This window comes from Aphis gossypii, chromosome 3, assembly GCF_020184175.1.
Source record: "Aphis gossypii isolate Hap1 chromosome 3, ASM2018417v2, whole genome shotgun sequence".
Taxonomy (NCBI): Eukaryota; Metazoa; Arthropoda; class Insecta; order Hemiptera; family Aphididae; genus Aphis; species Aphis gossypii.
The window spans coordinates 49,709,103-49,727,531 of record NC_065532.1 but is presented as its reverse complement, the minus strand read 5'-3'; the positions used below and the strand labels follow the sequence as shown (position 1 = coordinate 49,727,531).

The window sequence follows — 18,429 nt, the reverse complement described above, 5'->3', positions numbered from 1 at the left end:
TCATAAATTAAGCTATATACTATTAAAACAATAATAATAAACAAAATAAATAGGTTTTATGGAAATTTCATATTTTACTTGGGAAAACATTTATAAAAGTATATTTTGATCATCCAGACATAACTGTGACATAAATATTTTATTATTTAAATATAGAAAACAAGTGTGATTTTTAAAATAGAACAATGTTAAATACAATATTTATTGATGAGTAATACATATATATTTAATCAAACACCAACAAATACGCAGCATAAGCATAAAACTATATTTCATATTAAATATTAACATTTTGTCATGTCATATCATATTATGTATGGTATCATTAAATACATCCAATTATATATTGTGCTATAGCAAATATAGGGTAACAAAAATATTTAATATAAAAATAACATCAAAATTTAAAATTTGATATAACAGTATAGTAGAAATGTATAAATACAAATTAGTTAATTAGTAAACTTACAAATAGTTTTGAATTTAAAATAAATATATTTTAGTACATTATTAAGTCTTTGAGGTATTATAGATGGCAAATGATCAAAAAATACACAGCAGTATTAAAGTCATTATAATAAAAAAAAACAACAATGACTTAAACATTTATACTTTTTGTTGGACAAATAAATATGATAATTAAAATAAGTTACGTAACAATAAAAAATATACCATCAATAATCAGAAACGGCCTGGTACACCAGTATACCTATTGAAAGCTTCCCGGAGATCTGACAAATATTGGAATTTTTCATTAGTTTCACAGCTGTATTACAATATTTTTAAAAGTAATCAGATAGAATTTAAATTCATTATAGGTACTAAAAATATATGCATAAGCTTAATACAATTACCAATCCTGAATTTTTATCTCAGGCCATTCATGTAAATAATCAAACTCAATAATAACAAAATTAGTATCTTTAATATTAGTTAAATAATAAACTCAAAAGGTAATTAAATTGAATTAATTAAGAGTAAAGTATATATAGTTATGAGAAGTATAAAGTATTTTGAATTTTTAAATATTTAATGCCAATTTTGTATATAAGTATACTCTATCTCATAGAAAAGATAATCAAGAATAATTTCAGATGGGCAACAGTGCATATAGGTATCAATATAAATATTGCTAACACCCACTAAAAGCATTAGCAACCAAAACAGCATTAATCTAGGAATGTATTTAAACTGAACTGTACAAAAATTGTTTGTCACCCGAGATTACTCTTATTTGGCATAGAATATGAGTATCATATTCTTCAAACTGTAGTGAAGCAACAATTTAAAAACAAATGAGTTTATGGTATCTTTTAACAATTACCAAAAATATGAATACTTAAAATGGTATTTCATACACTACAAAATATGAAAGAATACAACTTTTTTAAATAAAAATTGACTTTTTAACATTTTAAATTCAGTTGTTTTTCAATGAAAATGAAATAATAAGTAAATACATAATCTTTATTATGATTAAAAGTTATACAGCAAACGATATTAAACTAACCGAGACCAATACCATCGTTTTCTGCATATCATCACATCTCAAAAAACATAAGATCCTAAAATATACATGAGAAAACAATATTAAAGATAATTCAATGATATTAATTTACATTTAACTTACTATCAAAAAACAAGCTCCTAGCATAACGGCTTTCATACGAACATCAAGATCCATAGGAAAAGATATACCAAAGTGATCGGCATCGGTAAACATCTCTCTCAAAAGTCCAGACCATTGTTTGGAAATACGGCCAACTAAATTTTTTTTGTCTTTAGATAACACCTGAAAAACATTATAATTATGTGACTAAAATATAAAATTCTTATTCTCTATATTAAATGTTAAGTAAAATACTTAGGTAGTCGATTTAAAAAACATTAAGAATTACTTTAAATTCAACATCTCCTCCACACATACTAAAGTGACATATTGGTCCTTTAATTTTTAATACTTCTTCATTAGCTGCATTACGGATAGTAAATATTGGTGTTAAAATAGACCAATCTTGTTCAACAGTTCCAACCAAACACCCAGGTGGTGAAAATACTTCAATTCTCTGTTATGCAATTTTAAATTAATTAAAAATAATCTGTAGAGCACAAATAAATTATAAGTTATAATAATCATTATAAGCCACGAGATTTACAGTTTAATAATAATAAAAAAAAAAACAGAACAAATTTTGAGTAAACAATCAAAATTTGAAATTAAAGCACTTTATTTTTCCTTAGTTGATATCAGTAATTATTTCTAAGTGAGAGCTATTTTGATTTTATTTCATAAAGATTTAATAATCTTAAATTCAAACATAGTGTGCATAAACTGAAAATAAAAACTGTAAATATATGCATGAATACTTCAAATATTATATAATAATTTTTTTTTCAATATGCATATTTTGTTGAAAAAATTAAAATTAACTATTTATCCCACATATATTGCAAATTTGGAGAATCCTATAATTAATAATAATCCAACTAGTCAAATAAATTGCGTGTGTTGTTTTTTTATTAAACAAATATTTATTTATATTTATCTCCATTCTTCATTATTATGCAAATATAATAAGAGTAAACAATAATAAAATAAAACATAAATTCAACTTTTCCACCATGGACAGAACTATTTAAATTGTTTAAAAAAATATAAAACACAGTTTTATCTTTTTTGTCTTTGTGTGTAACTTGCTTTACGACTAAATAATTCCAGTAATTCTTATTAACATAAAATATTATTTTACCTGTAGACAACAAGGAAAACAGCAGGATTGACATGCTAAGGGCCTTGATAAATGAATAACTTCATTTCTATAGTTATCCAAAATTTTCATTTCAAATGGTCTTGATGGTCCACAACAATTCCGTGTACAACAATCAGTATCCTCAACAGCATAAAACACTTTTTGACCAGCGCTATTTTTAATTGTAAATTTGTTATTTGTCTCAAACCCCAATAAGGCTAAAATAACATAGTTCATACAAAATATTAAAGTAAATATCTAATTTTCAATTTTTCCACAATTGCCGTCTATAAAATATTTATAATTCTTTAAATGATTCAAAATCTATTAAAAATAATAGAATAATAAAATTATTTGCAACCAATAGTTTCCATGTATTTTTTTTAATTCTTAGTTTTAAATAGTAAGTGCTAATACATTTATTTCACTTTTTACCTTCTATAGCTTCCACTTTTTGTATAACAAGTAACTGATTAAGTGTTGAAAGATACTCAAGTCCGTTTGGACAGTTTTGTGGTATAACTCTAGGAATAGGCATCCAACCATCTGTTAAATTATAAGATTTAAATTTTTTAAACAAAAAACAACTGGTTCATAAAGAGATTAAAAATATATTTTATTAGAAAATGCATGGATATACGCATTACCTAATTTAGTTGTTTTTAAACTAATTACAAATAAGAATTAAGTTTTGAAGTGAAACTTCTTCATTGAGGATATGACAAAAATATTTAGTCACGTGACCGGCTGATCAGATTGAAATTCTCGAACGATACGTACGTTATTGTTATTATAGAAACAAAATTATTATTTTCTAGAAAAAAAAATATAGTCTTAAGGATTTACATTGTACACCACACATATCGCTATTAAAGGATTCAGAAGGTCATATTTATTTTCAAAAAATAGACGAACATTCTTATAAATGTATGGGATACTATAGATGTATGACCTCCACGTGTTGCATCCTGAGTAATGCTAACAATATATCGAAAAAAGTCCACAAGCAATAAGCCTGGGTTTAAACATGTCGTCAGCAGTGAATGGATCCAAACTGTTAATCCAACCTATTAGTCACGTCACTAATTTTTTTTTCGTACCCTTAATAAAGTAGTTTCTCTTTATACGCGTGTACAACACGCACCTTTTTTTTTATTAAACTGTGCAAAAACTTACCAGCGACCACTTGAAGAGATGGTTGATAAGCGCCGGGTTGATGTTGAATAACTTGTTCATGACCTAGCTGTGAATATGGAGGTGGGTAGTTTGGATTTTGAATTGCAGAATATCCTTGATTTTGATGTGCTACAATTTGTGGTTGATATTTATATACATTATATTGGTCATGTTGATACGGTTGACTTTAATTACCAACTGATGGATATTGATTTTGATTACCACTTGGTAGATATTGACTTTGATTTCCAGTTGGTGGATATTGATTTTGATTATAAGCTGGTGGGTTCTGGTTTTTTAATGAATGGTATTGAGAAGATTCTAAAAAATAAGATTTACCTCAATTATTTTTTCTTTATTTGATTATATACTTATAAGACGTATTAAGTTATAATAAGTAAATAAAAAATTTAACAAACCAAACTTAATTTATATAAAATAATTAATTACTAAAATTAAAATCAGCATAAAAATTACTAATCTAATTGTTTGCTTAAAAAAAAATTATATTTGTTTTTTACATTATAGTTTTTACCTGGTGGTGGTTGTGCTACATTTGGTGTAGAATACATTTTAATTTCCTGACACTCAACGAAATTCTTATGAAACTATATCCTAGAAAATATAATTTTTTATAAGACGTATTAATAGCTAGTAGCTACTATATTTACACTATAATATTTAAATTAAATTAGTAAAATATAATATATTTAATATATATATATTTAAATCTTAACTAATCTTAACTGTTATTAACATTTTTTTAGGTAACACAAAAAAAAAATTTAGAAAAGTATTTATAAAATTAGTAATTTTTTTTTAATTTATACAAAATATAAGAAGACATTAAAAAAAGTATTTGATAATTAAAAATAACACAAAATATACATTTATGTATAAAATAAAATTACCTAGGTAGTTTAGTATCATAGGTACTCACTACTTTACTATTTTTTTAATTATGCAACACAAATATACAAATACAAAATGTTATAAATTATCTGCACTAGTAAATAGTTATTAAACCAAAAAAAAAAAATAATAAACTATTAATAATGGTTTTAATGAATAAAAGTTAGTTTAAACGATGATTTGATAGCGAAAATTAGCATAAAGCTTACTTACAGAAATTTTGATTTAATTTGAATTTCATTTCATTAAAATTTTTTTTTACTTTAATTTTAATTTATATCATGTAAACCTATGTTTAATTATGTTACCTACCATAACTAATAAAATAGTGAAAAATATTATTATTTTTTTTTTATATAAAAAAAAAAGGTGGGGGAATCCGAATGTTATTTTTATAAAATACAGTATAAGCCGCTTATTAGAAACACTTTGAGACCAAGGTGAAATATGTCAATTAACCGATTGTTTCCAATAAGTGATTGTTTTGATTTGTACTATGAAAAGAAAATGAAAATTATGCACTAAATATATGTATGTATATTTAAATATGTGTCTATGTATGTGTAATGTGTATGTATATTTAACTATGTATGTATGAATATATTTTACTATATTATTTAAAATAGTGTCTATTAAAGTTTGTTTTTTTGAGTCGACTCCATGACCATATTTTCGTACCTTTATGTTTATCTTTACATACGTACGCCAAAACTGAACTACAAATGATACTTACAGAAATAGCATTTTTATATGTACTTACGATAAAGTACGGTGAAAATAAACGTTACGATATGTAATAACGCAAAAATAAAAGAAAAGAAATAATTATACAATAATATGTATAAAAATATTAATATAATTAAAAACATTGGGTTATGTATATTGGTTATTATTATATGTGGTGGTTATTTAGCTTAAGTAAACACTAGGCAAACACAAGGGACACAAGCCTTGAATGAATGCCGCATATATTATGAATTATTTTAAATTCGCGTAATTACTTTCCTCCTGATCGTCGGAGGGTTCTCGAGGTCGTGATTCGAGAATGATCAAGTACACCGTTGTAGTATTAATATTAATTATTAAATTATAATAAATTTAATAAAATAAAAACTGTTATATGTAAAATATCGATGTGCATGCACCTTACCTTATTCGCAGCTGTTTGAATATGCAGTTGGCGTAATAAGAATATAGATAAAGGTACTTTAAACACTCAGATTGAAATAAAGTAACACTGTTTGGTTTCGATTTGAGAAAAAGGGAAACGGTCCAGTTGTCACTCACAATATAGTGTTGTGGTGTCTTAGGTGGTTTTAGGTGCTTCTGCACTGGTTTCTTTGGATGATACTCGTGCACTTATTTCTTTGAAGGGTGCTCATGCACTGATGAGAGGAGACGACTTAGTCAAGCCAGCCAGAGTCGCAGGCGGTTCCATCAAAGGTCTCCACGTTACCAAGAAATTGTCTTTATCCCTAGCTACAGAGACCCTTACTGGACTATCCATTGTCTCCGGCGGCACACTAAATAGGTCACATGTGTTGTGCCACACTATCGCGACTATGTATAATATCCTACGTGACCAAATAATATAAATCGTTCATTCTATCAGTTATTTAAGATGTTTATTGGGGTTTATTATAATATGTGAGCGACAACTCAGCCGTTATTTATTTTATTTAATAAAAATAAGAAATGTACAATCATGATATGTGAACATATCATTACAGATAGCAAAGATAAGGTTTAAGTGCATTGGATATCGCAGGATAATCGGTATTTATTCACCTAATTGTTTCAAATAACCTATGTGATGTTTCAATAATCCTACTTATTTTCAATATTCTAATATACGGCCGGTCCGTCCCGGGACATTTTGTTTCAATAACACGATTGTATTAATTATCCATGTTCCTAATAAGCGACTTCTACTATATATAATATATATTTTAAATATATGCTTATAAAAAATTTTGCACACGCATTTGTTTTTAGTGTTACAACTGTTACAATGTTTATGACTGTGAATACTGGACAGTAGGTAGGTATGAACTGCCCGAAATTATCATAAAATAAATCATTGTACACAGTAATGATCGGTTTTTTCTTTTTATCACTCATTTTACTCTATTCTATTTTATTTTTTTTTTGGAACACGGCCCGTATTTTATAAATAAAACTCAGACATTCAAAAGTTTATGACATTTCCACTATACAAACATAAAAATTCCGCATAAAAATACAACCGAAAAATATGCCATCCTCCTGTGACAATTTGAATTTGCATCTATCCATTTTAATAATAATAGTAACCAATAACATTTAGACAATGAGGTTTATATGTCCATAATATGTGTATAATAGTGTGTATTAGTTGTTTTTCTTTATGTATAATAATTCTATGAAATTATCACTCAGTCAGCAACTTGGGTAACAAGGAATTTGCTGAGGCAAGCCTTTTAACTAAGACCAAACCTGATCGAAGTTTGATGACTAAGCAGTAGTGTTACGATGACCCTAATATAGTGTAGATTATTCAAAACTATACGTTTAATTATATACAGATCATCTTGGCATTAAATATACAAAGCATCTATTTCCAATTACAAATACCTAGTGTTATTTATTAGCGTTATAAAACCGCGCATTTGAATAATTTACATTTGAGTTGGGAAACGCCGGAAACTGAGTACACGCCAATACATGACGTATTTTCCGAAAACCATTGCAAAAAAAAATGATTGATTCAATTTATAACTTATACGACGACACTATCCAAAATGCGAAGTATAGAATACAGATTAATAGCGAACAATAGAAATAATCAAATTAATATTAAAACTAAAAATTGACATTTCAGTTGCAATTCAACCATTTTTAGTCCTTACCTCAGGAATCGGAACGCAATAGTAGTCAGTAGTCAACAGGTTACAGCACTGGACACCAAGTCAAAGCCGACTGAACAGTGGAGTGCACTGACTCACTAATTAATGATGTCAGTGATTTTACTATTGCAAATTAATTTGTCATTTTTTCGTTATAGCGTGAAAAAAATGTAAAATATTAATACTGTTATCGGGAGGACGGCACCCGTACGGCGTACACAGTATAATTAGTATATTATAGTAAGTTGTAAGTTATAACCACTTACCTACCTATTTGGATTTGAATTATTTCTATTCCGCGATGTTATCGTTGACGTCAACGTGACAGTTATTACTGTTCGTAGATTGCAATATATCCAATGCCCACGCTAGCACTCGACCGATGAAACTGTTTAAACTGATCCGCGATCGGCGCCCGGCGGTCGCCTGCTCGACAATCGATAAGAAATGACGTCGACGGTCGACCAACCACGACCGACTGTTGAACGAATCTAGTGCGCCAATTATCAGCTGACGGCAATATTCGCCGAGAAACTTTATTGCTGTAAACAGTTAATACCTCGGTCATTGATCAGACGTACAACTATACTACCATGGTTGTATCACTGATTTATATTGGACGGAATGGGATTATGACAACTTCCGATTTTCCGAATAGTAAATTTTCTACAATGAGCGATTCTTTCCCCTAATGAAGTGGCTGAGGGCCGACTGCCGACTGGCTGATAAACTGACCGTCACAGATCATTATTCAATGCCTTTATAATATTACAGAATACGTAAACTTATTTGATATAACATATATTTTTTTATAATTCAATAATAACAATAATATTCACTTTCTTGTTCGCTCACTTTTCATTCTCTCAATCATATGTCGCGATAAAGGTTAAAGACGCAATTCATTACAAAAAAAAAAAAAAAAACAAAAAGTCACGATCAATGTAGCGATTGGCGAAGTTTTTCTGTGGAAGGGCTTGTGTGTAAGTCCTCGAAAGAAAAACTCTCAGTTTACAAAATCTGAACTTGTATTGAGCGTCACTTTGAAATGAGTTAAAAACAAGATAATAAATAGAATGACGGTGAAAGGAATTAATTTGAGAATAGGATATTAAAACTTATATTTAACTTATATTTGAGATTGAGATTTTAAATATATTTTTATATAAGTATATCAATATAATACGAGTATTATGTTTGATTTGATATCCTAAACTCATTAGGTACCTACTTAAGTATAATTATTTTATATAATATATTAATATGGTGGTTTGTACGAGAGTTTTCATTTTTAAATATAGGTACCTACATATATATTTTAACATAATTATGTGTGATACGTATTGAATGTGGATGTCACTTTACTTTTTGTAGAGTTTGCACTTTGGAATTATCTTCTTGAATATTGAATAGATTGATATTTTAGCTGTTGATAAAATATAAGAAAATATAATTTAAACAATGAAACTTTAATTTTGAAATGGTACAATGATAAAGTGAAAACTGTGCTGCTGAGCTGTTGAGCCACTGAGCTCTTTTTTGTATCTTATCAGTTCTTATAGACTGTATTGTGGGATATTTTAGTTCACAAAGATTTTGTGTGTTGTATCTAATATCTATGACATTATTACAATCTGGTATTTAATGTAATAATTTTGATATTTAACTATTATCTGTTATTTTTTAATTTGTTTTTTAAAATTTAAAATTCTAATTGTCATATAATTAAAAATAGATAGATTATAATGATATATATTAAAATGTAATATAATATTTCTACTCGAGAGTCTAAATGTTAACAATAATTAACATGTAAAATATAATTTATGTGACGTTTGATGTCGCATACCAACAAGGACCCTACTTTAAATTTTTTAAATTTTTTATTGTACACATACTTACAATAATTAATTTTTGTATTTTATTTAATATCATCATGTTATTAATTGTATTATCTTTCTTTTTATATCTCTACTTAATTTAAAAAGGGCTCAGACTGTATACTATAAAAAATAAAATAAATAATACAATAAAATAATGATATATATTGTATAATATATATATCATTATAATGTTATTCACATTATCATTATAATTATCATGCGTGTTTGTTGCGTTTACTTACAACAATTAAATGTATAAAATGAATTACCTTGTGGCTAGTAAAAAGAAAAATGTCTATTATTATTATTATTATTTTACAAAAATGTTCGTTGTGATTGTGACCAGAATTATTTTTAAAAATAATTTTATAATTATATTTCCTATAATAATGAATAATGATACAAGTAGGTAATAGTTTCTATTTTTTTTTTACTAATAAACCTAAAAAAAAACTCCTTCAATCAGGTTAACTGTTTTGCTGTGTAATTCCATGATAAATCATTGCGTAATGCGTATACACGACGAAAAAAGATTTTGAGTGGAGGTGGTCTATCTTTTTAGTAACCAAGGTTCCCAGACATTTATTTTAATAGTAATATTAAAATCGTAACTATTATTCGTAATTTTTAATTGTAATATATAATTATATTAATATACTATTTATATATATTAATATTATAGTCATATTTTAATGTTTAATATATTATTAACATTCAAGCAGAAATATTAAAGGTGTTATGGTTAAATGAAAAATTCAGCAAAGCAAAAAAAAATCGACCAAAAAAATAGTGGTCCATTAATAATGAAGTAACAACTACTTCGGTAGGCAGAATTTTCACTTGTTGTCCGGAGTGGTGTATAGGCAATTTTGGTACATGGCGCACAGGTAGCTTTTGAACTGTACTATATGACAATACATTGACACAAAACTAATAATGCAAATAGATTGGGTTTTGGAAAATTCCAAAAATATTAATTAAATAATACATCTATGTATGATGATTGATAATAATTAACTTGTGCTGTTATTTTACATTTACTATACAATTGGTAATAGGTAGGTAGCTACCGTAAAAGAGATTTTATTATTTAAATCTAAAAATCTAATTATTTCAAATATACATCAAAGAAAAATATTTTCATATTTTTTAGACCTAATATATTAATTACATTATTATGATATATTTTTTATTAGCAAAATTATAAAATATAATTTTGTTGTTTATATTATTTTTTTCATATCATATTATTATAATACATTATTATAATTTCAATGATTGTTTTATTCTGGTCGATAAATCATAATATAAAAATATAAAATACCATGTCACACAATAATATGTTTAATTTATTATTTAAGTATTTACACATTATGCAAATAATACAAAATAAAACAATATTTTGATTTATACTACTACATACTATGTACTTTATATCCATGATCATTTGTCAATTTTTATTTTTTAATACGAGATTAAAGCACTAATATTTTGGAAGCATTTAAAAAACTTTAGCTTTTTTTATAATGGAAATTTACCAAGACATTTGATTTTTCATCAATTGCGCTATAATATACCGAATAAATAGGCTTTATTTTCATAAAATTTATATACTCGTAAGTATACTTTGATCATACAGATATAACTGTAACATGAATTTTAAACATATACATAAAAAAAAGTGTGATTTTTAAAATAGAACAATGCAAGATAAAATATTAATTGATGAGCATAACATATATATTTAATCAAACACCAACAAATACACATCATAAGCATAAAAATACATTCCATATTAAATACTAACACATTTTCATATCATGTCATGTCAGGTACTATTAAATACACACAATAGTAAGTGCTAAAGTAAATATAGGTTAACAAAAATAGTTATTGTAAAAATAAAATCAAGATTTAAAATTCGATATTATAGTCAATAGTAATGTATAAATACAAATTAGTAAATTAGTTAAGTTACTATAAGTTCCTAATAATTGTGCGTTCCAATTAAGTATAGTTTAGCACATCATTAAGACTTTAAGCTAGTAAAGGTGTCTAAGAACAAATATATAGCGGTGTAATATTTATTATAATAAAAAATAAAAATTGCGAGATGGGGTAAAATTATGTACACAGCTAATAAAAGGTAAATTAATATTAATTCACATAAAACAATATTTGATAACAACAATTTTAACATTTATATTTTTTGTTCAACAATAAGTAAAGTAATTAAAATATGTTGTGTGGCAATGAAAAATTTATCATCAATTACTTAGGGAAAATACAGCAAAAGTAATTTTAAAATATTTGGTAAACAATATTGACTAGTATTTAGTGAAATATCAACAATAATCAGACGTGGCCAAGCCCACCGGGATACTGGGAAGTGTGAGGTTCCTGATTGCCTGACATATTGGAATTTGTCATTATTCTAACGGCTGTATTACATTATTTTTTTAAATAGTTAAGTAGTTTTTAATTTTTTTTATACTAAAAAGAAATGTATTAATATGTCTAATACATTTTCCCGGACTGAATTTTTATCCCAGGCCGTCCCTGTCAATATCCATTCTAATTATATCAAAAATTAGTTATATGTTATTATTATAAGTATGTACATAGCTCATGATGTAGTATAGTAAATTTAAATCTGAATACTTTTCAACAATGTGTTTAATGCAAGAGGGCGTTTAATTGGTAGGTATATTATCATACGAGTTTATAAATTAATATAAAAATATTAAAATGAAATGTTATCATAACAGATATTTTATACCAATTATAAAGAATGGCATTGCACAAGTATAACAAAAGTTAGTATTAAAGTAGTAGTAGGAGGCATAATACAGAACGAACATATTACTGCTGAAAAGTACTCTTAACATAAATGAACAATATATAATTATAATAAAGAAAAACATTTAACTTAAAAATACTAAAATAAATTAAAAAACAAAATATAAGTAGGTAATTATTTGAAAAAAATTTAAAAATATTTAGTATAACAAAAATATAATACTATAATGTATTTATTATATTGGTCAGATACTCAGATAGGTAGGTAAGAACGGTAATTAAATTGAATTAATTGTCAGTTAAGTATATTGTTTTAAATTCATTAGTTGTGTTTAATACAATAATATTAAACATTTCTTTATAAACAAATCCATGGAATAAGCATGGAGTAGTTAATATTTTTATATCAAATGATGCAATAAGAAAAAGTGAAATTAAGTCTGGAATAAAGTTGACACGAAATTCCAAAAAAAATAAAATCACGAAAATTACTTTTTAATTTTTGAATATTTAATGCCTAGCTTTGTATACAATTATACTCTATCTCACATACAAGAATATCAAGAATAATTTCAGATGGGTATTCTCACATAATTAAATCAATAGGTATGGCTAACACGCACTGAGTGCAATAACAATCAAAACAGCTTTAATCTATGAGTGTATTCAAATTGAGCTGTACAAAAATTGTTTGCCACCTGAAATTACTCTTATTTGGCACAGAGTATAAGTATCACATTATTCAAACTGTAGTGAAACAACCATTTAAAAACAAATGAGTTCATGGTATCTTTTACAATTAACAAAAATATAAACTATAATTGTTTTTTAATAGTATTCCATAAACTACAATAAATAATAAAGTTTTAGTATTTTAAATTAAGTTATTTTTAAAGAAACGAACATAATAAGTAAATTCATTAACTTTGTTTGATTTAAAGTTATACATTATAGCAGAGGCGACCAAACAGTCGATCACAAACAATTTCAAAGTCGATCATGTTAGAATTTATTTTTAGAGCCATGCGCCCATGTTTCATAATAATTAATAATTTTAGTTATTCAATAATGAAAAAATTTTTTTATGAAAATCGATTCTCAAAGGAAAAGTATATTTTAGTAGATCGTGACCAAAAAAAGTTTGCCTACCTCTGCATTATAACCATTATACATAAAATGGAAGATAATTAAATTAACAAAGTCCAATACCATCATTTTCTGCATTTCCTCGCTTTTCATAAAACATAACATCCTAAAATATGAATGAAATAATAATATTAAAGAAAATTCAAAAATATTAATTCACATTTAACTTACTATCAAAAAACAAGCTCCTAGCATAACGGCTTTCATTCGAACATCCAGATCCATAGGAAAAGTAATACCAAAGAAATCGGCATCAGTAAATACCTCTCTCAAAAGTCCGGACCATTGTTTAGATATACGACCAACTACAGTGGTTTTGTCTTTTGATAATATCTGAAAAACATTATTATTATGTAGCTAATATATTACATTTTTATTCTCTATGTTAGAGTACAAACAAAATACTTAAGTAGTTTGATAAAACAACATTAAAAATTACTTTAAATTCAACATCACTTCCACACATACTGTATCGACATATTGGTCCTTCAATTTTTAATACTTCTTCATTAGCTGCATTACGGATAGTAAATATTGGTGTTAAAATAGACCAATCTTGTTCAACAGTTCCAACCAAACACCCAGGTGGTGAAAATACTTCAATTCTCTGTTATGCAATTTTAAATTCATTAATTAAGAACACAAATATATTTTAAGTTATAATAATCATTATAAATCATGAGTTCAAACAATCCTCTTATTACTAAAGCACAACTAGTGGACTTATAGTTTTTGAAAGTTTTTTTTTTATCTACAATCTTCATTGTTATGACATATAGAATAATAGTAAACAAAAATAAAACAAAACATATATTCAACTTTTTCACCATGGACAGAACTATTAAAATTGTTTTAAGAAACATAAAACACAGTTTATTTAATTATTTTTAATATAAAATATTATTTTACTTGTAAACAACAAGGGAAAAAGCAGGATTGGCATGCTAAAGGCCTTGATAAATGGATAACTTCATTCTTATAGTTATCCAAAATCTTCATTTCAAATGGTCGTACTGGACCACAGCAATTTCGTGTACAACAATCATTATCCTCAACAGCATAAAACACTTTCTGACCAACGCTATTTTTAATTGAATATTTGTTATTTGTCTCGAACCCCAATAAAGCTAAAATAACATAATATTATAAACAATAATAATTAATAAAAAAATATTAAAACAAATATCTAATTTTCAATTTTGGCATGATAATTGTTATCTATCAAATAATTGTAATTCTTTTAATCTATTGAAAATAATAGAATAATACAATTATTTACAATCAATAGTTTTTGTTTCTTTTTTTTTTTAAATTCTAAGACTTAAAAGGTGAGTGCTAATACATTTATTTTACTTTTTACCTTCTATAACTTCCACTTGTTGTTTAACAAGTAACTGATTGATTGTTGAAAGATACTGAAGTCCATTTGGACAGTTTTGTGGTATAGTTTGAGGAATAGGCATCCATCCATCTGTTAAATTATAAGATTTAATTTTTTTTTAAACAATAAACAACCGGTTTATATTGAGATTAAAAATATATTTTATTAGAAAATGCATGCATAAATACATTATCTAGTTATTTTTTTTTAACTAATCTTAAATACCTATTTTTTTTTTAATTTAATCATGCAATAACTTACCAGCAACCACTTGAGGAGATGGTTGATAAGCGCCGGGTTGATGCTGAATAACTTGTCCATAACCTGGCTGTGAATATGGAGGTGGGTAGTTTGGATTTTGAATTGCAGGATATCCCTGATTTTGATGTGCTGGCATTTGTGGTTGATGTTGATACATATTATATTGGTCATGTTGATACGGTTGACTTTGATTACCAACTGGTGGATATTGATTTTGATTACCGATTGGTGGATATTGACTTTGATTTCCAGTTGGTGGATATTGATTTTGATTACCTGCCGGTGGATATTGATTTTGATTACCAGCTGGTGGATATTGGTTTTGTGGTGGATGATATTGAGAAAATCCTAAGAAATAAGATGTTTTTAAAATTATTTTTTCTTAAGTTAAATATATACAACGAAAATATTGTAATTATAAGTAAATATAAAATCTAAACAATCTAACTTAATTAATATAAAATTAAAATCAACTGAAAAGTTAATAATTTAATTGTTTGCTTAAAAAATATTATATTTATTTTTACTTTTATACCTGGTGGTGGTGGTCCTGCATTTGGATTGGAATACATTTTAATTATCTAACACTTGACAATATTCTTATAAAATTAAACCCTGGAAAATACAATTTTTTGTTAGTATTAATAGTTACTAAATGCACACTATAATAGCTAAATATAATTAGTAAAATAGGTATATACTTTCTAAAACTTAACTACCTAAATAATAGAGGTATGTCAAGTATTATTTAAAATGTAATTATTTTTATAGAGATGTTGAAATAATTGTTGTGACTGTTGTCATGGTTATTTTACATGAATTACAATCACATAAAATTATGACTCATGATCTCAATTGAAACACTAAAAAAAAAACCACACCACTTACAAGTGCTACCATATCATTATATCAATGTCAATATCATTAAAATATTTGAGTGTAATATCTGAATATATTTGAAATGCAAATAATAATAGATGAATAACATCATAAAAATGTTATTGTAAAAATACAAATAACAGATATTTTCAATAAAATATTACATATTTTTAAATAATATGATAAATAAATAGTATTATAATTAATGGATTTACTTACAAATACAACTTGTCCAGCAAAGTTATACTAAAATTATATTTTACAAGTAAAAAAATTAAGAAAAAAAATATTTGCCATAATGGCATAATATGATGAAAAGTCAGTTTGAAAACTTTCAATGTACAAAGTATAATTCAAAAATTTATTTATTTTGGACTTGTAAATTTTAAGTATAAGTATTTATTATAAATATTATTATTAATTTATAGATATGCAATTATTCACTTATTTTTGAATTAGTTGAGGAATATTAATAAACTATAAAAATTCACAAAATATTCAAGTGCATAATTTGCACTTAAAATACATTTATAACAATTTAATAAAATAGATTCCTACTTTGATCTGTCAAAATCAGTCTTTAACTTTTATACATTAACCACTGTGGAGTCATGGATATTATATTAATATGAATCTAACTAAAATAAAAATATTTCACAAGAATCACTGTTTTAATAGTCAGTTGACTGTGTTATTAAATTGTTATAGGTGACACAAACAACAATTAGGAAAATATTCATAAAAATAAAAAAATTTTTAAGTTTATGACAAATGCAATAAAACATTTAAAAATAAAATAAATGTTTGAAAATTTAAAATAACTCAAAATATGCATTCATGTATAGGTATATAAAAAAAATTAAATATGTTTGCATCATAAGGACTACTATTCAGCTATTTTTGTAATTGTGTAATACAAATATGTCAATACAAAATGTTACAAATCATCTGCATTTTGTACTATTAATAAGTTAGTGATAATAATAAAAATGAATATTTATTTAAAAGAATAAAAGTTTAAATAATGATTTGACAGAACAAATAGCATAAAGTTTACTTACAGAAATTTTGATTAAGTTGAATTTAATCTCATTTAAAATCTTTTTCTAATTTAAAATATAATTTACTTCATGTAAACCTATATCCAATTATGTTTATCACAATTAATAGAATAGTATAAGATATTTTTTTTTTTTATAAAAAAAAAAAAAAAAAGGCAGGTCACAATGTTGTTTATTATATAATATATGGGCATAAAAATAGTTGCTCACCAATTCGTTTTTAGTATTACAACTGTTACAATGTTTATGACTATAATGGTAGTATGGACTGCTCAAAATTGTCATACAATAAATAAACAGAAATCATCAGTTTTTTCTTTTTATCTGATTTATTTTACTTTATTTTATTTATTTTATTTTTTTTTTTTTGGCACTCCGCCCATATTTTATAAATAAAACTTGGACATTCAGTAGGAACTAAGGGGAGCCTGTAAAACAATTTATGACATTTTCACAAGACGAACAGAAAATTCAGCATAAAAATACGACCGAAAAATATGACATCATCTGATAACAATTTGAATCTCGCTGTTGCGAGTGGGCATATGATATAGCGAACAATTTGAATTTACATAAATTCATAACAGGTACCTAATAATAATAATGACCAATAAAATTTAGACAGTGAGGGTTATATGTGCATAATATAGGTGGATTTTACACGTAGGTATATACGTATTTCCGAAAACAGATCACTGCGAGAAAAAAAATCATGATTAAATCGATTTATGACTCGTACGAAGACACTATCCGAAGTGCGCAACACGGAATACAGATTAATAGCGAACAATAGAAATAATTAAACAAATATTAAAACTAATGATCGACTTGTCGGTCGCCATTCAACCTTTTTTAGTCCTTACCTCTGGAACGTAGAAGTAGTTAGTAGTCAAAAGACTTGAAACAACTACACCACAACACCACAAGTCAATGCCCACCGTACAGTGGAGAGTGCACTGACTCACTGATTACAAATTTCAGTGATTTCACTACTTCAGATTAATTTGTCATTTATCGTTATCGCGTGAAAAATTTAAAAAATATTATTACTGTTATCGGAAGGGCGGCACCCTCGTATACCAACCGTATAAGTATATAGCTGTAAGTTAAAATCACGAATTTGGGTTTGAAGTATATCGTGATAATATTACCGTTGACGTCATCGTGTCAGTTGTTGTTATCACAGAATAAAACAATAGTGCTGTTCGTGGATAATACCTATATCCAGTGCTAACGCGAGCGATGCGACAATAATTGACGTCTGTCCGCGGTCGCCTGCTCGACAAACGATACGAC

The 18,429-nt window shown here is 26.0% G+C and overlaps 1 protein-coding gene across 7 annotated transcripts; it reads right to left on the bottom strand.

The window, feature by feature from the left end:
- Positions 1-592: 592 nt before the first annotated feature.
- Positions 593-18,421, bottom strand: LOC114129067 (phospholipid scramblase 2). Of its 7 annotated transcripts, XM_050204880.1 has the most exons (9): positions 17,997-18,264; positions 15,729-15,808; positions 15,194-15,541; positions 14,912-15,022; positions 14,461-14,678; positions 13,991-14,158; positions 13,723-13,884; positions 1,511-1,565; positions 593-731 (listed from the first exon to the last, which is right to left on the bottom strand). In XM_050204880.1, the coding sequence occupies exons 2-8, from the start codon at positions 15,763-15,765 to the stop codon at positions 1,542-1,544; spliced, it is 1,068 nt and encodes a 355-aa protein (XP_050060837.1). In that variant the 5' UTR covers positions 15,766-15,808; positions 17,997-18,264; the 3' UTR covers positions 593-731; positions 1,511-1,541. The 7 variants fall into 7 exon arrangements, with proteins under 7 accessions (XP_050060837.1, XP_050060838.1, XP_050060839.1 ...); XM_050204881.1 differs by lacking the exons at positions 593-731; positions 13,723-13,884; positions 13,991-14,158; positions 14,461-14,678; positions 14,912-15,022 and adding exons at positions 1,631-1,792; positions 1,899-2,066; positions 2,751-2,968; positions 3,186-3,296 and having other exon boundaries at positions 1,450-1,565; positions 17,997-18,271; XM_050204882.1 differs by lacking the exons at positions 593-731; positions 13,723-13,884; positions 13,991-14,158; ... (3 more) ...; positions 15,729-15,808; positions 17,997-18,264 and adding exons at positions 1,631-1,792; positions 1,899-2,066; positions 2,751-2,968; ... (2 more) ...; positions 4,462-4,541; positions 7,727-8,455 and having other exon boundaries at positions 1,450-1,565.
- Between the last annotated feature and the right edge of the window lie 8 nt (positions 18,422-18,429).